Below are 14,808 nucleotides of genomic sequence, written 5' to 3' on the forward strand. Positions count from 1 at the left end.
TGACCAAAGAAATACCTCAAGTACAAATCTTCCAAAGTTGCAGTACCAACATTTTGGGAAGGAGCTCTTCAGGAAGCTCTCTTCATTGCACGAAGAATATTTCACTGACATAATTCAACTTGCTATGAGAATACCTGTGATCTTTTGCATGAAATCATCTGACTCCTTTGTTTCAACACAACCCAGATTTCATGGAAGGAAATTCAGGTTTTTTAACCAGAAGACTGAGATGAAGAAAAGGGTTAGAACACGGCAGATCCATTAATTCTTTCTAAAGCATATGGGAAACAAATCCATTGTAGTCTAGCACAACAGTTGCTTTCAGAGGCATAGAATTCAACTGGGACTCAGAAAATTATTTCACGGTTAGTAAATAAACTTTTCAAGTAATTCCAAAGCAAACAATCTCAACCAAGGGTAGAAGCTCTTACCATCAAATCCATCTTCCTCTGTTCCCAGTTCATCATCTGAGCAGATGTTTAGCACGTTTACCAGCATCTCTGTCACTAAAATGGAAAACAAGTGCAAAATGTTGATATTAAGCTTCCCTGGTCTGTCAGAGAGCCAGCTCTAGCTGTAGTAGTGTGAACAAAAATTCAGCACAATAATGGGACCCTCTTTTTCAACAAGAGGACCTGTAGTAATAGAACGTGAAAGTGTCCTGTGTAGCTAACAAAAAGTACAAGTTTCCAGAAATATTTTTCCAAATACAATGAACCTAGCAAACAGACTTAAAAATATCTGCTACTGATCTCTCCTTTTGCAGCTGTGATTTTTTTTTCTCCCCCTCAACACATTTTTTGCCATTCATTCAACTTGGGTAACAAACTGACCCCCCTCCTCTTCTAAATTGCAATAAGATTTGATTTCCCTGCCCAGTGAATGGGAACAACATTCCAGTAGAAGAAGGTACAACAAGAGGTATCATAGAGGATTTCTTTGTTTATCCAGGTTTTGGACACTACTTCCAGCTCAACAAGACATCAACCGTTGTAAGACATCCTCGGTGTCCCTTGAATTCCAGGACAAATAGACCAGACAGTTTACATTCCTTTGAGGTGGAACTATTCTATATTCAACAGAAACATCATTATTGGAGAATTTAGACCATATTCAGCTTGCTTACTTTGCAACTTGGGCATGAAAGGGGCAGCCACAGGCTCTCCCTACCCTGGTCTTATTTCTTTCCAGAGAGACAACTGTGAGACACCAAGCAGAGAGCACACAGAGTAAGAACAGGGGGAAAAAAAACCAACCCCACCTAAAATCAAGACCAAGGAGATACACCTTAGAGAACAAAAAAGCCAAAGTTATGAGGTAAAATGTGAAGCAATTAGTAGATTAAGAAAAATTTCACTACACCTACATGTAGTAAGCAACATTATAAGTGTTACCAGGCCTGTCTAGCCTTGTACTAGCTATACAGGTTGAAACTTTAAATTTTTTAGTCCAGTAGTTATTAAAATCCTCTTCTGTGACTACTATGAAGGCTTGGAAAATTAGATGGGTGGGATGAAGCTAGATTTTTTCCTACTTTAGTGAAGGATTTAACATTTTCCTCTGACAGTATTAGTGGAAAGACTTTCCACATTAACAACAACCAGTGAAGCTAACAGCTTCCTACCTTGGTTGGCCTTTGAGGGAAAAAATCTATATTAAAAAAAAAGAAAATAAATAACAAGTTGTGTGGAACACCAACTCTTACATCCTTGAATATTGTTTTCCTTAGAAAGGAAAATACTGATTTCACTTCTTTGGGCTCTAAAATTTCCAAGAAATCGGTAAGTGTGACAAGTGGAAGACATGAAGGAGAAAAGGAAACACCCCAAGACATAAGAAGAATGAGGAACACAGTGGTTTTAGAACCTCATCAATTCTGACCCTGCATCCTGCAGCTCTGCCTGAGCAGGCTGCTGATGGGAAGCCTCTGAAAAAGCGAATTTAGAGAACATCTTACAGGACTGCAACGTGTGCGGGGAACACACCCAACCTAAAAACAGCCTGGCCGAGGCCTTTACGGCCAAAGAAAATGAAAGCGTTTCGTCTGCTTCACAAGAGTCTGCAACACGCGTCAGTGAGGATTATGTAATGTTTCCATTAGTGCAAACAGCTGCCCAGTCTTTGTTAATCCCTGTTTCATTGTCTATCTGCTTTGTTCACGGAGACCTCAGGCGTCTCACCAGCAGCTTTCCCCAAACAAAAGAGTAGCTCAAAACAAAGCTGGTCATGACCGCAGGTACGAGACACAGCTGGCTGTATATCCAGTTGCCTATAAAGAGAGAAATGTTATTCCAAGCAGCTTTTAAGATTTATTAGAGTTTTCTGGCAGTAATTGCTGTTGCAGCAATACTCTATAATGGATGGATCAAAGGAAGTTTCATCTCGGGCACCGAATAAATGACTTGGGGTTTAGGCAGTTTGTATTCTGGATTCATTTAATATGCTAGACCAAAGTGTTTTCATGCCTTTTGTGTGCTTGCCATTCATAGCATGAAGCTGCTCATTTAGGCAACATCAAGAGCATCAGGTTTCAATAAAGTCTCATCTGTCCTCTTTATACCCTCCTTGCCAGCGATGGGGCACCACATGTCCTGTGCAGAGAAGGGGCTGAGGAGCAGGTTTTCCTTCCTACTGGCATCCCTCCACTCTCTCTAGGAACAGTTAGCCAGACTGGGTCTTAGTATCACCAGCTCTGTGCTTGCTGATGAAAAAGCAACCCATTACCTTTACTCACATAAAGGTAATGTGAGTAAAGATGTAACCCCATGCAGTGAAGTCTGTTGAGATGTCCATTCAGCAGTAAGCAGTATCCAAGGGAATGTTCAAGAGCTTACAATGGAAAAACAAATCAGAATATTGTTTAGTGAATGCACCTCTGGGATGCAATGCCATAAAACTCCATTTATGCAGCAGAAAGATAATGGCATAATCACCTGGAAAGAGTGGAAATTATAAAAAATATGGGAAGTGTGATTAACCACTGGTAATTGCTTTCCTCGGTCAGGTCCATTTCAATAACTTGGTCTTCAAAAGCAAGATATCTGTCTTCAAATTATTCTTGCCCTTTAAAATAAATGAGGCCATGTGCACAGTGACTAAGAAACAATTTTACATTTTTTTATGAACAGAAGTGATTTACATACATACCCTTCTCACCAACAAACGGCAAGGACCAGGTAAACACATCCATGAAGTTTGGAAGCCAATACGGATGAGGGGAGCAGTTGAACTGCCTGATGTTCATAACGTTGTTCTCATATTTCAATACTGCAGCTAGAAGGGAGAAATACAAGAGACATCAGCCATGTGTGTGACTGGCTATCAGACCAGGAACACTGCACAGCACGCGCAGCCCACAGAGCTGTTCACCAGATTCCACCCACTTGATCTACCTGAATGCTAGCTACAGTAGGATAAAGCCTCTCTGAAGTGGAAAGCCATTTTCCATCTGAAAGCAGTGTCAACAGCTTTCCCTGCCACCAAGATGGGCTGGTAAGTGAATTAATATCTCTGAGTAGTCAACAGTGTGAGCTCTGGGATCCGCTACCAGTGAGGAATGAAGCAGAGCATTCAGAGCCCCCCATTTCACACAGTTATCTGAGCTCCTCACAACCATGCTTTGGAGATAACAGAAAAAAGCATTTTTGACTCAGCCTGAATGCTGCTCTTCTGATGGGCATTTTCAACATATTTCATTCACAGTATTGTACAAGAGATGACACTCGCTTCTCACATTATGCAAACTCTAGGCACAGCAGACTGTGCTCCCTATAATATGAATCAATACTAATACAATTTGTCTTGCACCATTTAACATTCTCATCATTCTTATCAACACAGAAACACACAGACTATGTCTGTTCATAGGCAGAAATACAGATATTTATGCCACACCCGCTTTTTAAAGCACTGAACCAAGTTCAGTGTTAACTTTTGTTAATGCACTTCAGCCACACATCTGAAATGGTAATCCAAAAAGCTAATTTTGAGATTACTACCAAAGTGACTTAAAGACATGAAATTCTTTAAACAATGCAGTTACAGGAGACTGCATGGAGGATACTTAATCAACACAAGCAACAAAAACAGTCAACACAAGAAGAAGGAGTACTATTCTATGCTTTCCCCTTTTCTCCAGCCTTCCCACTTCTGGCTCCCCAGGGAGGAATATAGTTCCAGGGACTGGTTATCACTTAATAGCCAGAAATAAAGTTGCACAACTGCAATGTGAGGCAGCACTGTAGGAAACACAGGGTTGGCTGAAGGGGCTGAACAATTTCTTCTGATTATTCCTCTCTTTTCACTGACTCCACGTCAATCAGAGAAGAAACCTTCTTTTATGCTCTAGGCTGTTGCTTCACAGATACTTAATAGGATGTTAAATGTCTTCCATTTTATGGTCAATGACAGAGTCCAGAGTGACCTGGGAGTTTCTGAAACATATTCACTGACAGACGAAGAAAACAGCTTGCTAGCAATAATGTGAACATTTGCCAGGCAGACACCCTCCATTTAAATAAACCACATTTGACTCTTGCCCATCCCAGTCTGACAACTGGCAGTCATTCTGCTGCTCAGTAGAAGAAAAAATGGCTTAATACTGCTATTAGCAAATAGCATGAGAAATGAGAAAACTAGTGTCAATGCTCTGAATGCTCTGAATATTTCCAACAGTCTTTGGCTGGAATCACATGCAGCAGATCGAAACTCAGTCTTCCTCTATTACAGTGACACAATTGCATAATAAAAATAAATAGTTTGCGGCTTTACACAAAAAAATGAGTCAAAACCACACAAAAAGGACCACTTAATGGTTGTAAAGATTCATTTAGAAGTACTAAAACTCCAAATTCATCATCTTAGTGAGCTGAGGTAGTTCCCCTTCCCACTACTTCTTCAACTTAGCTTCAACTTCAATTTAGAAATGGACTTCAATTAAGTTCATTTCTAAATTCTGTGATGTTTGAATAAAAAAAATCATTTTTACAGGGAACTTTTAAAACTGGCCTCTGAAGAAGCCTGAACCCTATGCAGAAGAGTTGCAAAACATAAAATTAAATAAAAACAGATTTAGTTGGGTTGTTTTCTTTGAAAGGAAGATAATTTAAGATTACTATAATAAAAATATCCTCACAACACCTTATTAAGTTGTATACCTGAATACCTTACAAAAGAATGTCCCAATAATAGTACTTTAAAAAATTCTCCTCTGTAAATGACCTGTACATCTCCTCAACAAATTACTTCAAAATAACTTTATACAATAAAGCAGGATAATAACAAAGAAACCTTCTAAAATAAATAAAGTAGGGTAGTTACCAGTATCACAAATACTTTCTGGCATTTTAAATTAAAAATCTGTAATTTATAAGCACAATGTACACAAAATTTTTTCATTAGGTAAGTAATGAAGATGATATTTGACATGAAGCAAATCAACTCTTGTTATGATTGTACAGTTCTGATTACTACTTAGTAGTCAGAAGAGGAAAGCTTCCTCAGGATCAAGCAGAAAATGCTTCTCAGGTAACAGTAGGTGTTTCTCTGAGCTTCTCTACCACCTTTTCTTTGTGTTCTCTTTTTCCTCTCTGTTGGCTCAGAAAAGATTGGGGATTTCACTTCTTCATTCCTTTGTCCACGTTATCTTGATGCCTAAGAAGCTACAGGAGAAGCAGCAGCCTGGAAAGAGTATGCAGCTTCTGAAGGTCCTCAGAGTGGAGGTCACACAGCTGCTGATGGAGGCTACAGAAGTGGGATGGGCTCCTTTGGTTATGAAACCCATAAGAGAGGAAAACACGACTCTCTCCAACATTTGCTTATTATTCCAGGCTGCAACCTCAATACTTTTCTTTCCAAACACATACTCAGACAGATGCTAGCAGACCAAGCCACCAGCCATTATCATGTATAATCACCAACCAGAGCAAGAATCTTATTATTCTTAAAACACAAACACATTTTAACCTAATTTTGATACTTGTTGTTGTAAATATGTTATAAAAGCTAATGTTTTGTAAAGTGAAGATGTGCAGATAGCCCAAACGACATTACACTTCTTTCCAATGCTAGTAAACTGAGATACTGGATGCTAAAATCACATCAGAGTGAAACAAAACACTAATGCAGCAGGCAAAGGGCATTTGTACTGTTTAGCTGAAGCATTTAACAGCTACTCTAAGGCTGGAAATTCGGGTATTGAAAACTGTGCAGGTAGGAAACCTCCTTCCTTTGGCTAGAAATGGAGACAGCCCTTCTAGTCTTTTCAGGGTTATATACAGCAGCTAGTGCTGTACCTCTTTGGTCTCCCTCAGTTAAAGACAAGCCCAGAACAACTGTGTCACACCTGTCAGACATGAGTGGATGTCTCAGACCCTCTGGCATCTCAAATGCTGCTTTAAAAGATTATATATTTGGAGGTAGGTTAAGGCCTGAACAACATTTAACTGTGTGACAGATAGCTCAGAATTTCTCAAAGACCATACATATCCTGCTTCACAATCTGCTGAATCATTTCTTGGTGTAAATTAATTGAAAACATTCCCATCAGAAAAAAAATAATTGGAGGAAAAAAATAATGAGCTTGGTAGAAAGACCAGCCCAGAATATTTTTAGATGAACAACGTAAATACTTTTAGCAAACAATTTAACTAATTTTCTTGTAATTCTCTTTCAGAAAAATCATTCTGCATTTAGAAAATGAATCAGTGAAAGTGCCTCAAATTCTTCACACCTATGAAAAAATTTCAATCTCTGATTTAATGCCAAATTAACTTCAGCATTAACTGTGCAACTGGGAACAATGCCTTCTCAAGAAGAGTTGCTAAGTAACCACAGCATTTTCTGCCCAAGTCAGGTCAGGGATAAAGGTTAGTAAAATGCTCAAGGAGTTGAAATATTCTCAAAGGACAAAAATTATTTACCATACAAGGTAATGGTCTAAATAATCCAGTACAGAAGTGAAGATATTTGTAGGTGGAAACACCTTTCTTTATAAAATTTTGAAGACTTCTATTTTATGTGTGCCACTGCATCTTGCAAAGAAACAGCAAAGTAACATTCAAGATTTTATCAACAGAATGCAAAAATTACTTTTGGCAAACTTCTCTGCTTCAGCAATGAGAAGGCCTAGATACCCTGACAACTCTTTTTTAAAAGCTTTTGTTTCAAGAATTCATCACAGCAGCAGAGATAAGGCATTAAAGAAAACTGATAGGGCAAACAGAGGTTACACCTCTTTTCTTCCCCTCAAAGTGCTAATATTTCTCACAGATCATCCTTGTATTCCAGGTATACTACTCAGTCTTTTTCCAGGTGAAAATAATTTTCCTGTTAGATCCATCTGGATCAGGTACATTTCTTCATGTGTATCATCCATGTCAGGCTTCATGTTGATACTTTACACACACTGCACTGACATACTATTTATGATACATGAAGAAGCATACAGATTTATAGATGGTTTTCATTTTTCTACCGTCCCAAACTCTCCTGCATACTGACTTTCTTTCCCTGCTTTCTCTTTCAGAAACAACACATGCACATATTTCAGCATGTTGGAAGAAACTTCATGCTGAGATTTTTTTTAATAACTTTGGATTCTATGGTGGCTCCCTCTCCACTACAAAACCTAGTATTTTAAAAGTGTTCAAATGATAATAGTTTTTAAACAGTGAGTTAAAACTGCTCACTTAGCCAAAAAGCACACACTTACTGAAGTGACAGCCAGACATGAAAATGCCAGTACTATGAGTGTTTCACAAGTAACTTTTCTGCCTCTACAGAATTTCTGTAGAATCTTTCACTTGATTTTTTTTTTAATTTTTGGGGTGTGCGTGTGTATGCATAAACAGCATTACAGCAAGCCCTAATTAAGGCATTAAGAAATACTGAATGCAGGAATGAAAGTTTAGACATGATACAAGGCCAGATCATACCACATGGTAATTTTTGGCACACTCTTATTCCGTTGCTATTGAGAATTTCTCCTAGTTATGGGGCACCCTGGAACCCAGGGGTAAATCTGTACTTACACAACTTTCTCAGAGTTTCTTGATCAGCACAGATGATTTCTGAAGTCACTGGAAACTACCAAAATCCAATTAACATTTATCTTCTTGCATAAACTTTCTCCCCAGAAACAGTAGTCATAGAAGAATCACTGGTATTTCTTCTAATGAGTGTTAATAATAATCTTAAAATATCTTTATGCCTTTTAATAAAATTAATGAAAGCAGAAATGTTTGAGAAAGCTATGAAGGCACTGAACAGTAGCTCAGAAGTTGCCAAAAACCATATAAAAATTCCTTCCCTTTTCCAATGCTCGCTATTATAATGAATATGGAAGGAATTAATAACAGTAATGGAGAAGGATAATTATGGAAAAAGGAGGACACAAGGCTCCCAATATCGAGGTAGTTTCTGAGTCTGTGAGTCACCTCCTGAAGCCTCTGTCTCCATTAACTACAGAGGGAAGCCCTGACAGGAGCCTCCTAATTGGAAAACCTCACTTTGGCACCCGAAGCTCTGTGTGTGTGGCCCGGGGCTGTGACAGCACCCGCATCCACGTGGTGTGTGAGTAACACACATCCTGCACGAGGCCACAGCCAGGAACCAAAGGGATACAGAAAACTCCCTTTGGTGCCAGAATCCAGCAGTGCAAAGCCACAAGAGGTCCCCGTGGTGGATCAGCACTGAGACAGCCCATGCAGAGGCTCCATGGCAGCATTATTAGCAGCAAATATGCTGAACATGGGCTTATTTGGGTATCTTCAGCCACTCCTGTCAAGCCTCCTTTTGCACTGAGACTGCTGCCTTCCTATTGCTCTTTGAGGACATATCTGATCCCATGGCTGCCCTCCAGCAGGGACTGAAGGAGCCCTTGGATAAAGTTGGCAAACAGGTCTACTCACAAAGTGCTTTGAAGAAGCTCAGAGCATCTGCTTTAATGGGTGTGAGAACTATCAACCTGGGGTAAAAAATGAGCATTCTTAGCCTTTTGCAGCTTTTAAAAAAATGTACTTACCTTAAACAATACTGCATTTAAAAATAACCCATTTCATGTCAGCGAGAGCTGGAGCCTCTCAGGAATTTATTCAGGGTGATTTTGTTGGCTGACAACCAGAGGAACACTGAGAATGCATACTAGAAAGGAAGGTGCTTACTAGTAGGAGAGTAACTCCTTTTTCAAGGACTGACAGTAACCAAACCTCCAGATGACCTGTAAAAATCAATCATCACTGCATGATGAGTCAGCTAGAGCAACTGCCCTGACAACACCTCTGGATGGAAATATTTTCCTTTTTCTCCTGAGATCAGTCAGAAACTGTGCTCTCAGTTAATCCATTTGCTGCAAACCAAGGAAGCCAACATGTAGCCATGTTTTGGGCTCATTCTATATGATACTGGGTTTTTTCCTTGAAGAGGGAAGCAAGCACCCAGAGACTGTCCAGATAAAGATGTATGAGCAACGCAGCATGAAAAACTGTGCATGATGGACTTTAAATGCCAAGAGCCAGTGCAATCAGTCACATGAAATAATGAGTCAAAACTTCTAATGAGAGAAAAGGAGGCAGATAAACTCAATGGAGATCCATTACAAAGCTGTTAAAGGTCAGCCTCTGAATTTACAACAAGTTCTGTGTTAAGGGGTGGCGCACAGGTGCTGATGCCACATCACTGCTGAATTGCCTGAGCTCTCCGACCAGGTATGGCTGGCAATGCACACCAACTCCAGCTGTGGCCACAGATAACCAGCACCTCTCAGTAAATGGTGTACAGCTTTCCATCAGAATAGGCTTTCCACCACGTGTAAGACCTGCCTGCGACAAAGGAGCATCCTGGAACAAGGGAAATGGAGATAACAGAGGCACTTCTCTACCATGCAAACTCTGTCCTTTCAAATTCAAGGTTTTGAACATTGTAAATCATTGCTTTCCATTTAACATTTGCCTTCGAGACAGTTTCCCATAATTCACCCACTGCCTTCATTGCAGAGAACTGTTTCCATGCCTATGACACAAAAGGTGAACACTTTCTACCACCTTCCTTGTACAGACTTGTGATGGCTCAGCCTCCGACCCAAAGCAGCCAACCAGGAGAGTAAACACACTTCTCCGCCAATAGCAATGATCTTACCAAGAAAATGAGCATATTTCCTACTTCATCCTGCACTTCTTAAGTTGCTAGCAGAGCCTCTACATCATTAACTTTTTCAGAAGTAGCTACTGACAGCTCTGCCTGCATGGTTTTGTAGAATAACACATTAATTTTTCCACAAGTTAACAGGCGTAATGAGAAATTTGAGGTGTACAACCCCATTATGTACCAGTGAAGTGTTTCCTTTCCTTGCATACAGCTCATGGCATAAAAGCTTTTAGACTATAAATTTTATAAAACAAAATTATGCCTGAAGAAGCTTTCTTTTGCAAGTTAAAAAAGAAGTATTGCTTGCTTCCTCTGCAAACAAAAAAAATTAAAAACATCACTTCTTAAGAGAAAATGATCTCTTTGCAAGGGAGCAACTTTCAATAATATAACTGAGAGAATTATTTTACTTTGTTCACAGAGGAACACAAATTATTTTATCATTATGGGGACTAGGAGAAAGTAAACAATATTGCTCATTTCAAGATATAGGAAGACAGGTTTACTAGAAAACTTCATTTTTAGAAACATGATTCTTTTTTCCAGTTTATTAGAGATTTCCAAAAATGCAATAAATTAATAAATACAGAGAAACTGCAAAGACTTTTATTCAGTGGAGCCTAGTCACAGTGACCAGTGACTCTAATTTCTGTAGTAACTATTTTTTTTTTTTTTTGGGCTATTCATATTTAGCTCTCTCCACTTCAGTGGTCAAGGATTAAAAAACCCAAAATGTAAAAGAACACAGACATCCATCCCATGCTTTATCCACTTATGATCTGTCAAAGTTTAACCGTCTAGACAGTTTGCACATACAAACTCCAATAATTTTATTGGAAAGAAGCAAGAAACAGACAATTAATTATAAGGAACACTAGGCTCTAAACATCTCACCTAGAGCATTTCTTAATATACTTCTCTTAGTTAATAAAGCTGTTTTAAGTTTTGCTTCCTTTGAAACATTTACTTAATAACTTGCAGTCAAAATACAGTAATATCCTAAGGCATATTAAAATACAGTTATGTTCAGAGGCATACATCTGCCAGCAATGAATTTAATTAGATTTGTATTATATAATAAGTGGAATGGGCATGAACTGATAAATAAAGGAATGAAAAGACACCAACATAATCGAGTAAACAGAAGAAAAGTCTATTGTACATTAACAGGAATTAAATTCTTACCTTTGTTATTGTATACATCTAGATAGTTTGGTGCTGAAAAAATTGTGATTAGCGAAGGGAAGCCTGTTGTTTGGCTTTTCCTGTACATACGATACCTAAGAAAGAAAAGATACCAATTACTGCCCAGCGTTGAATGTATATTTGTCACTGACCACATACAGTGCAAAAAATCGCCTAGTACCTTAGTGCTCTGGCTGTTAACAAATGCCAAGATTGAACAACACGCATAGAGCTGTTTAAAAGCCACAGGAAGGAAGTATTTCCTGCAAAACTTCTCATTATAACCACTTGATATGACCAGGGATGCATGCTTGAAAGTTGCGTCTCTGTCTGAAATTCAGTGAGCCAGAGGTGGGTTTTGAGTGAATTCGCTCTGTGCCCAGGACATTCCCAGAGTTTCCCTCTGTGGGACTGTGTGTGAAGCAAGCACCAGCAGGTGCCTGGGGAGGGTCCTGCCTTCAGAAGGGAAGTGTGCATCCCCCCTGACCCTCCCACTGCCTGCCCTCTCCAGGCATGGAAGCAATGGCAAGGCCAGGGGACACAGGTGGTGTGAGAAGGAAGTGGAAACAGGGCATCTGAAACTTTCAGTGCTGTCTCTAATCTTATCCACTCAGTATACTAGTCAGTATATTAATGTCTGCATGTTTTCATTACCTAACCTTATGTCCTCATAAAAAATAAAGGCTTATTGGACCAACAAATAATCAAACATTAAACCTAAAAGTAATTGGAAGGAAAACAACCAAACGGTACTTAGACACAAGTACACTAATCATCGTTCTTTAGTCTTAGCTACAAGAAACCTAAGAATTTAGCCAACATCCACAAAAGTTGCACTGAAACTCTTGTATAGTTTCAATGCAATCTCTTCCACAAAATTTTATTTTTCATCCTTTACTGGAAAGCAATACAAGGAAAATGAAATTTTGTTACCCTTGCATATTTCATGCTAGGTATTTCTGGCATAGTAATAGTTTGCTTTTAATTCCATTACCATTTTGAAGTCATGACAATTCAAACATTCAGAACACCTTTTTACATGCATAGTGAATACTGACCTTATTTCTACAATGCCACTAATTTATATTTTATTGCCATTCAAGCTGCATAAAGTTTTAACCTCCAAACATAATAATAACAGCAACAACAACAATAATAATAAATGCATTATATCCAAAGCTGTTTATTCAGATTCCAATCCTTCATTAATATCTCACAAGTATGGTACATTTCAAATAAGAGGAATTTTTAAAGTAATTTTTTAATGCAGCACAAAAAATTCTACCTTTATAATGACAATAGTTTTATGGGGAACCATCACCACTACCTGATATTTGACCTGTACTGTTTTTTCATGCAACGGCTTAGACTTCTTGAATTCATTAATGATATTTTGCAGAAAAATGTATGTGCCTATTGAGTTCCACAATTTTATTTATTTTTTTTTTAGGAAGTATAAAACTAGTAGGCCCAAAAGTTTCAAGCAGCTGAGAAAGTCCTAAAAGATGGCAGTTCTGGCCTTTATGAGTCAAATAACTTCTCTGGCATCATAGCAATCAGCGTGTCAAAAGACTCTGCCATATTTGCAAACCTTTTTCTGAAATTAATTGTTTTTCTTTCCATGTGTGGCATCCAAAATAATTTTGGTCATTTTATATCACTTAAAATCACCAAGGCTAAGTACGTGGCCTATATATAAGGATTCATTAAATCTTGTAACTCACTAATAATATAAAAACCATTGTAATGCCAGTGTGCCTTTTTCTAGCATTAGTAAAATGTGAGAGCTGTTGCAACTTATATTTTCCAGTTCATTCTCAGTTCAACTCAGCTGCTCTTCCTTTCTGTGCTCTGTTTGGGAATGGTAGGCCATTATACATAATTATTATTATTGCCCCCTCTCCACACACACTTACCCAGCATCCTGGGCTTCATGAGCTCGGAGTATGGATAACAAGTTATTGTGCTGTAGGAATTCACATACAGCAGGGTAACTGTCAGAAAAAAAAGTAATAGCACCTGTTATGGCATTATCAGAAGCAGCACACAGAGCTCTAGCTTTCAAAAAATGTATCGTAAAACATGCATCATTCATGAAATCAGCGCCTGCTCTGCAGGCAGATTTCAGTAGAGACAACATCACCAGCAGTGGCTTTTTAATGCCACCCCATAACTGCTTGGAAAGGAATGCTACAATCTGCAATTCATTACATAACAACAATCAGCCTATGGCTTGTCAGAGAAAAGGTACTTTCTCTTATTACTCTAAGATTTCATGTACTCCAAAAAAGCAAAATGTAATACAACAGTTGCTTGCAACAGAAAACTTCCCCCACTGACTACTCTATGCAGTGGCTGCTTGTGACGCCAGAAAATAAGGTGGTTAAGTGGAAAGAGAGGGAAAGAGACAGAAAGAAGAAAGGCAAATCAATCTTCAAACTGGGGATGTTTATCTTCCTGAGCTTTATCTCCTTGATAAACAAATTATCTTTCCTCTTGACAACTTAAAATCCTGTGACTTCTGAAACCCCAAAAATGTGCTCACTAAATACATCTGAGCTAAACATGCTGAGCAAGATAAAAAAAAGTAAAAAATTTCAACTATACATTATACAAAAAACTGCTGTCCCAGGCATGATTTCATGGACCACCTTAGTCCACTTGCAATCAGTTTCTAATTTCATGCATGAAAAAGATGAAAACTTACACAGCCCCTCCCCCAATCTAAAGCATCATCTTCCTTTAGTTTATCCAAGAGAAATTATAGTACTTGCTTCCAAAGCTTCCTGGGTATTTTGAAGCTGAAATGTCATTTGCAGCTAGAAGCTACAAACACAGTGGAATGCTACATTGCTGTTTCTGGACTTGAGCCACCCAGCATATATTCTCAGATGCAGGTCCCGTATTTGGAATTGTCTAAAAAGATTGTCATTATAAAACAATTTCAATTCCCAGATTACGTGGGGTATCGTTTTGGCAACTGCAATGATCTCAAATGCTGACAGGCTGCCATTCAAACCACTGGCAAATGAGAACTGATTTGCATACATTTCTTTTCATAATTAATTGTGACTAAATGTAGACTTATGGTACATTTTGTTTAGAAATTTTTACATTAACTTCTGAAAACTGGGGTCTGTCATGAAAATCTGATAGACAGTTGATTATGTTCATTATCAGTGCAGCTGCTCAAAATGTCTAGGCTATTACTTTTTTTTTCCCTCCATAGTATTCTTTTCACCCAGTGTTAGGTACAGCTTTTAAAGAAGATATAATGAAGTGGTAAAAAATGCTCTTAAATAGATACGGTAAGTTCTTCTTCTCATTTCAAGTACAAAAGTTGTGGGGTTTTTTATTGCTTAATTATATTGTTCTTCGTGAATCTGTGTAAAATAAGACTTCTAGCAGAATTTGGCTGATTCCACTGGGCTCACACCTACAAAGGCAGAGAAGTCACACAGTGCTCCATGCAAATTTACT

At 38.5% G+C, this 14,808-nt stretch overlaps 1 protein-coding gene across 3 annotated transcripts in view; it reads right to left on the reverse strand.

The window, feature by feature from the left end:
* PPP3CA (protein phosphatase 3 catalytic subunit alpha) overlaps positions 1-14,808 on the reverse strand; it is a 173,847-nt gene that overhangs the window by 18,778 nt on the left and 140,261 nt on the right. For all 3 annotated transcript variants that reach the window (XM_015624828.1, XM_015624827.1, XM_015624829.1), the window contains 4 exons: positions 13,245-13,322; positions 11,329-11,423; positions 3,148-3,273; positions 432-506 (listed from right to left, as the gene is read on the reverse strand). In XM_015624828.1, coding sequence (XP_015480314.1) covers positions 432-506; positions 3,148-3,273; positions 11,329-11,423; positions 13,245-13,322 — 374 coding nt within the window. The remainder of the gene's footprint in view (positions 1-431; positions 507-3,147; positions 3,274-11,328; positions 11,424-13,244; positions 13,323-14,808) is intronic.

The sequence above is a fragment of the Parus major genome, chromosome 4, assembly GCF_001522545.3.
Source record: "Parus major isolate Abel chromosome 4, Parus_major1.1, whole genome shotgun sequence".
NCBI lineage: Eukaryota > Metazoa > Chordata > Aves > Passeriformes > Paridae > Parus > Parus major.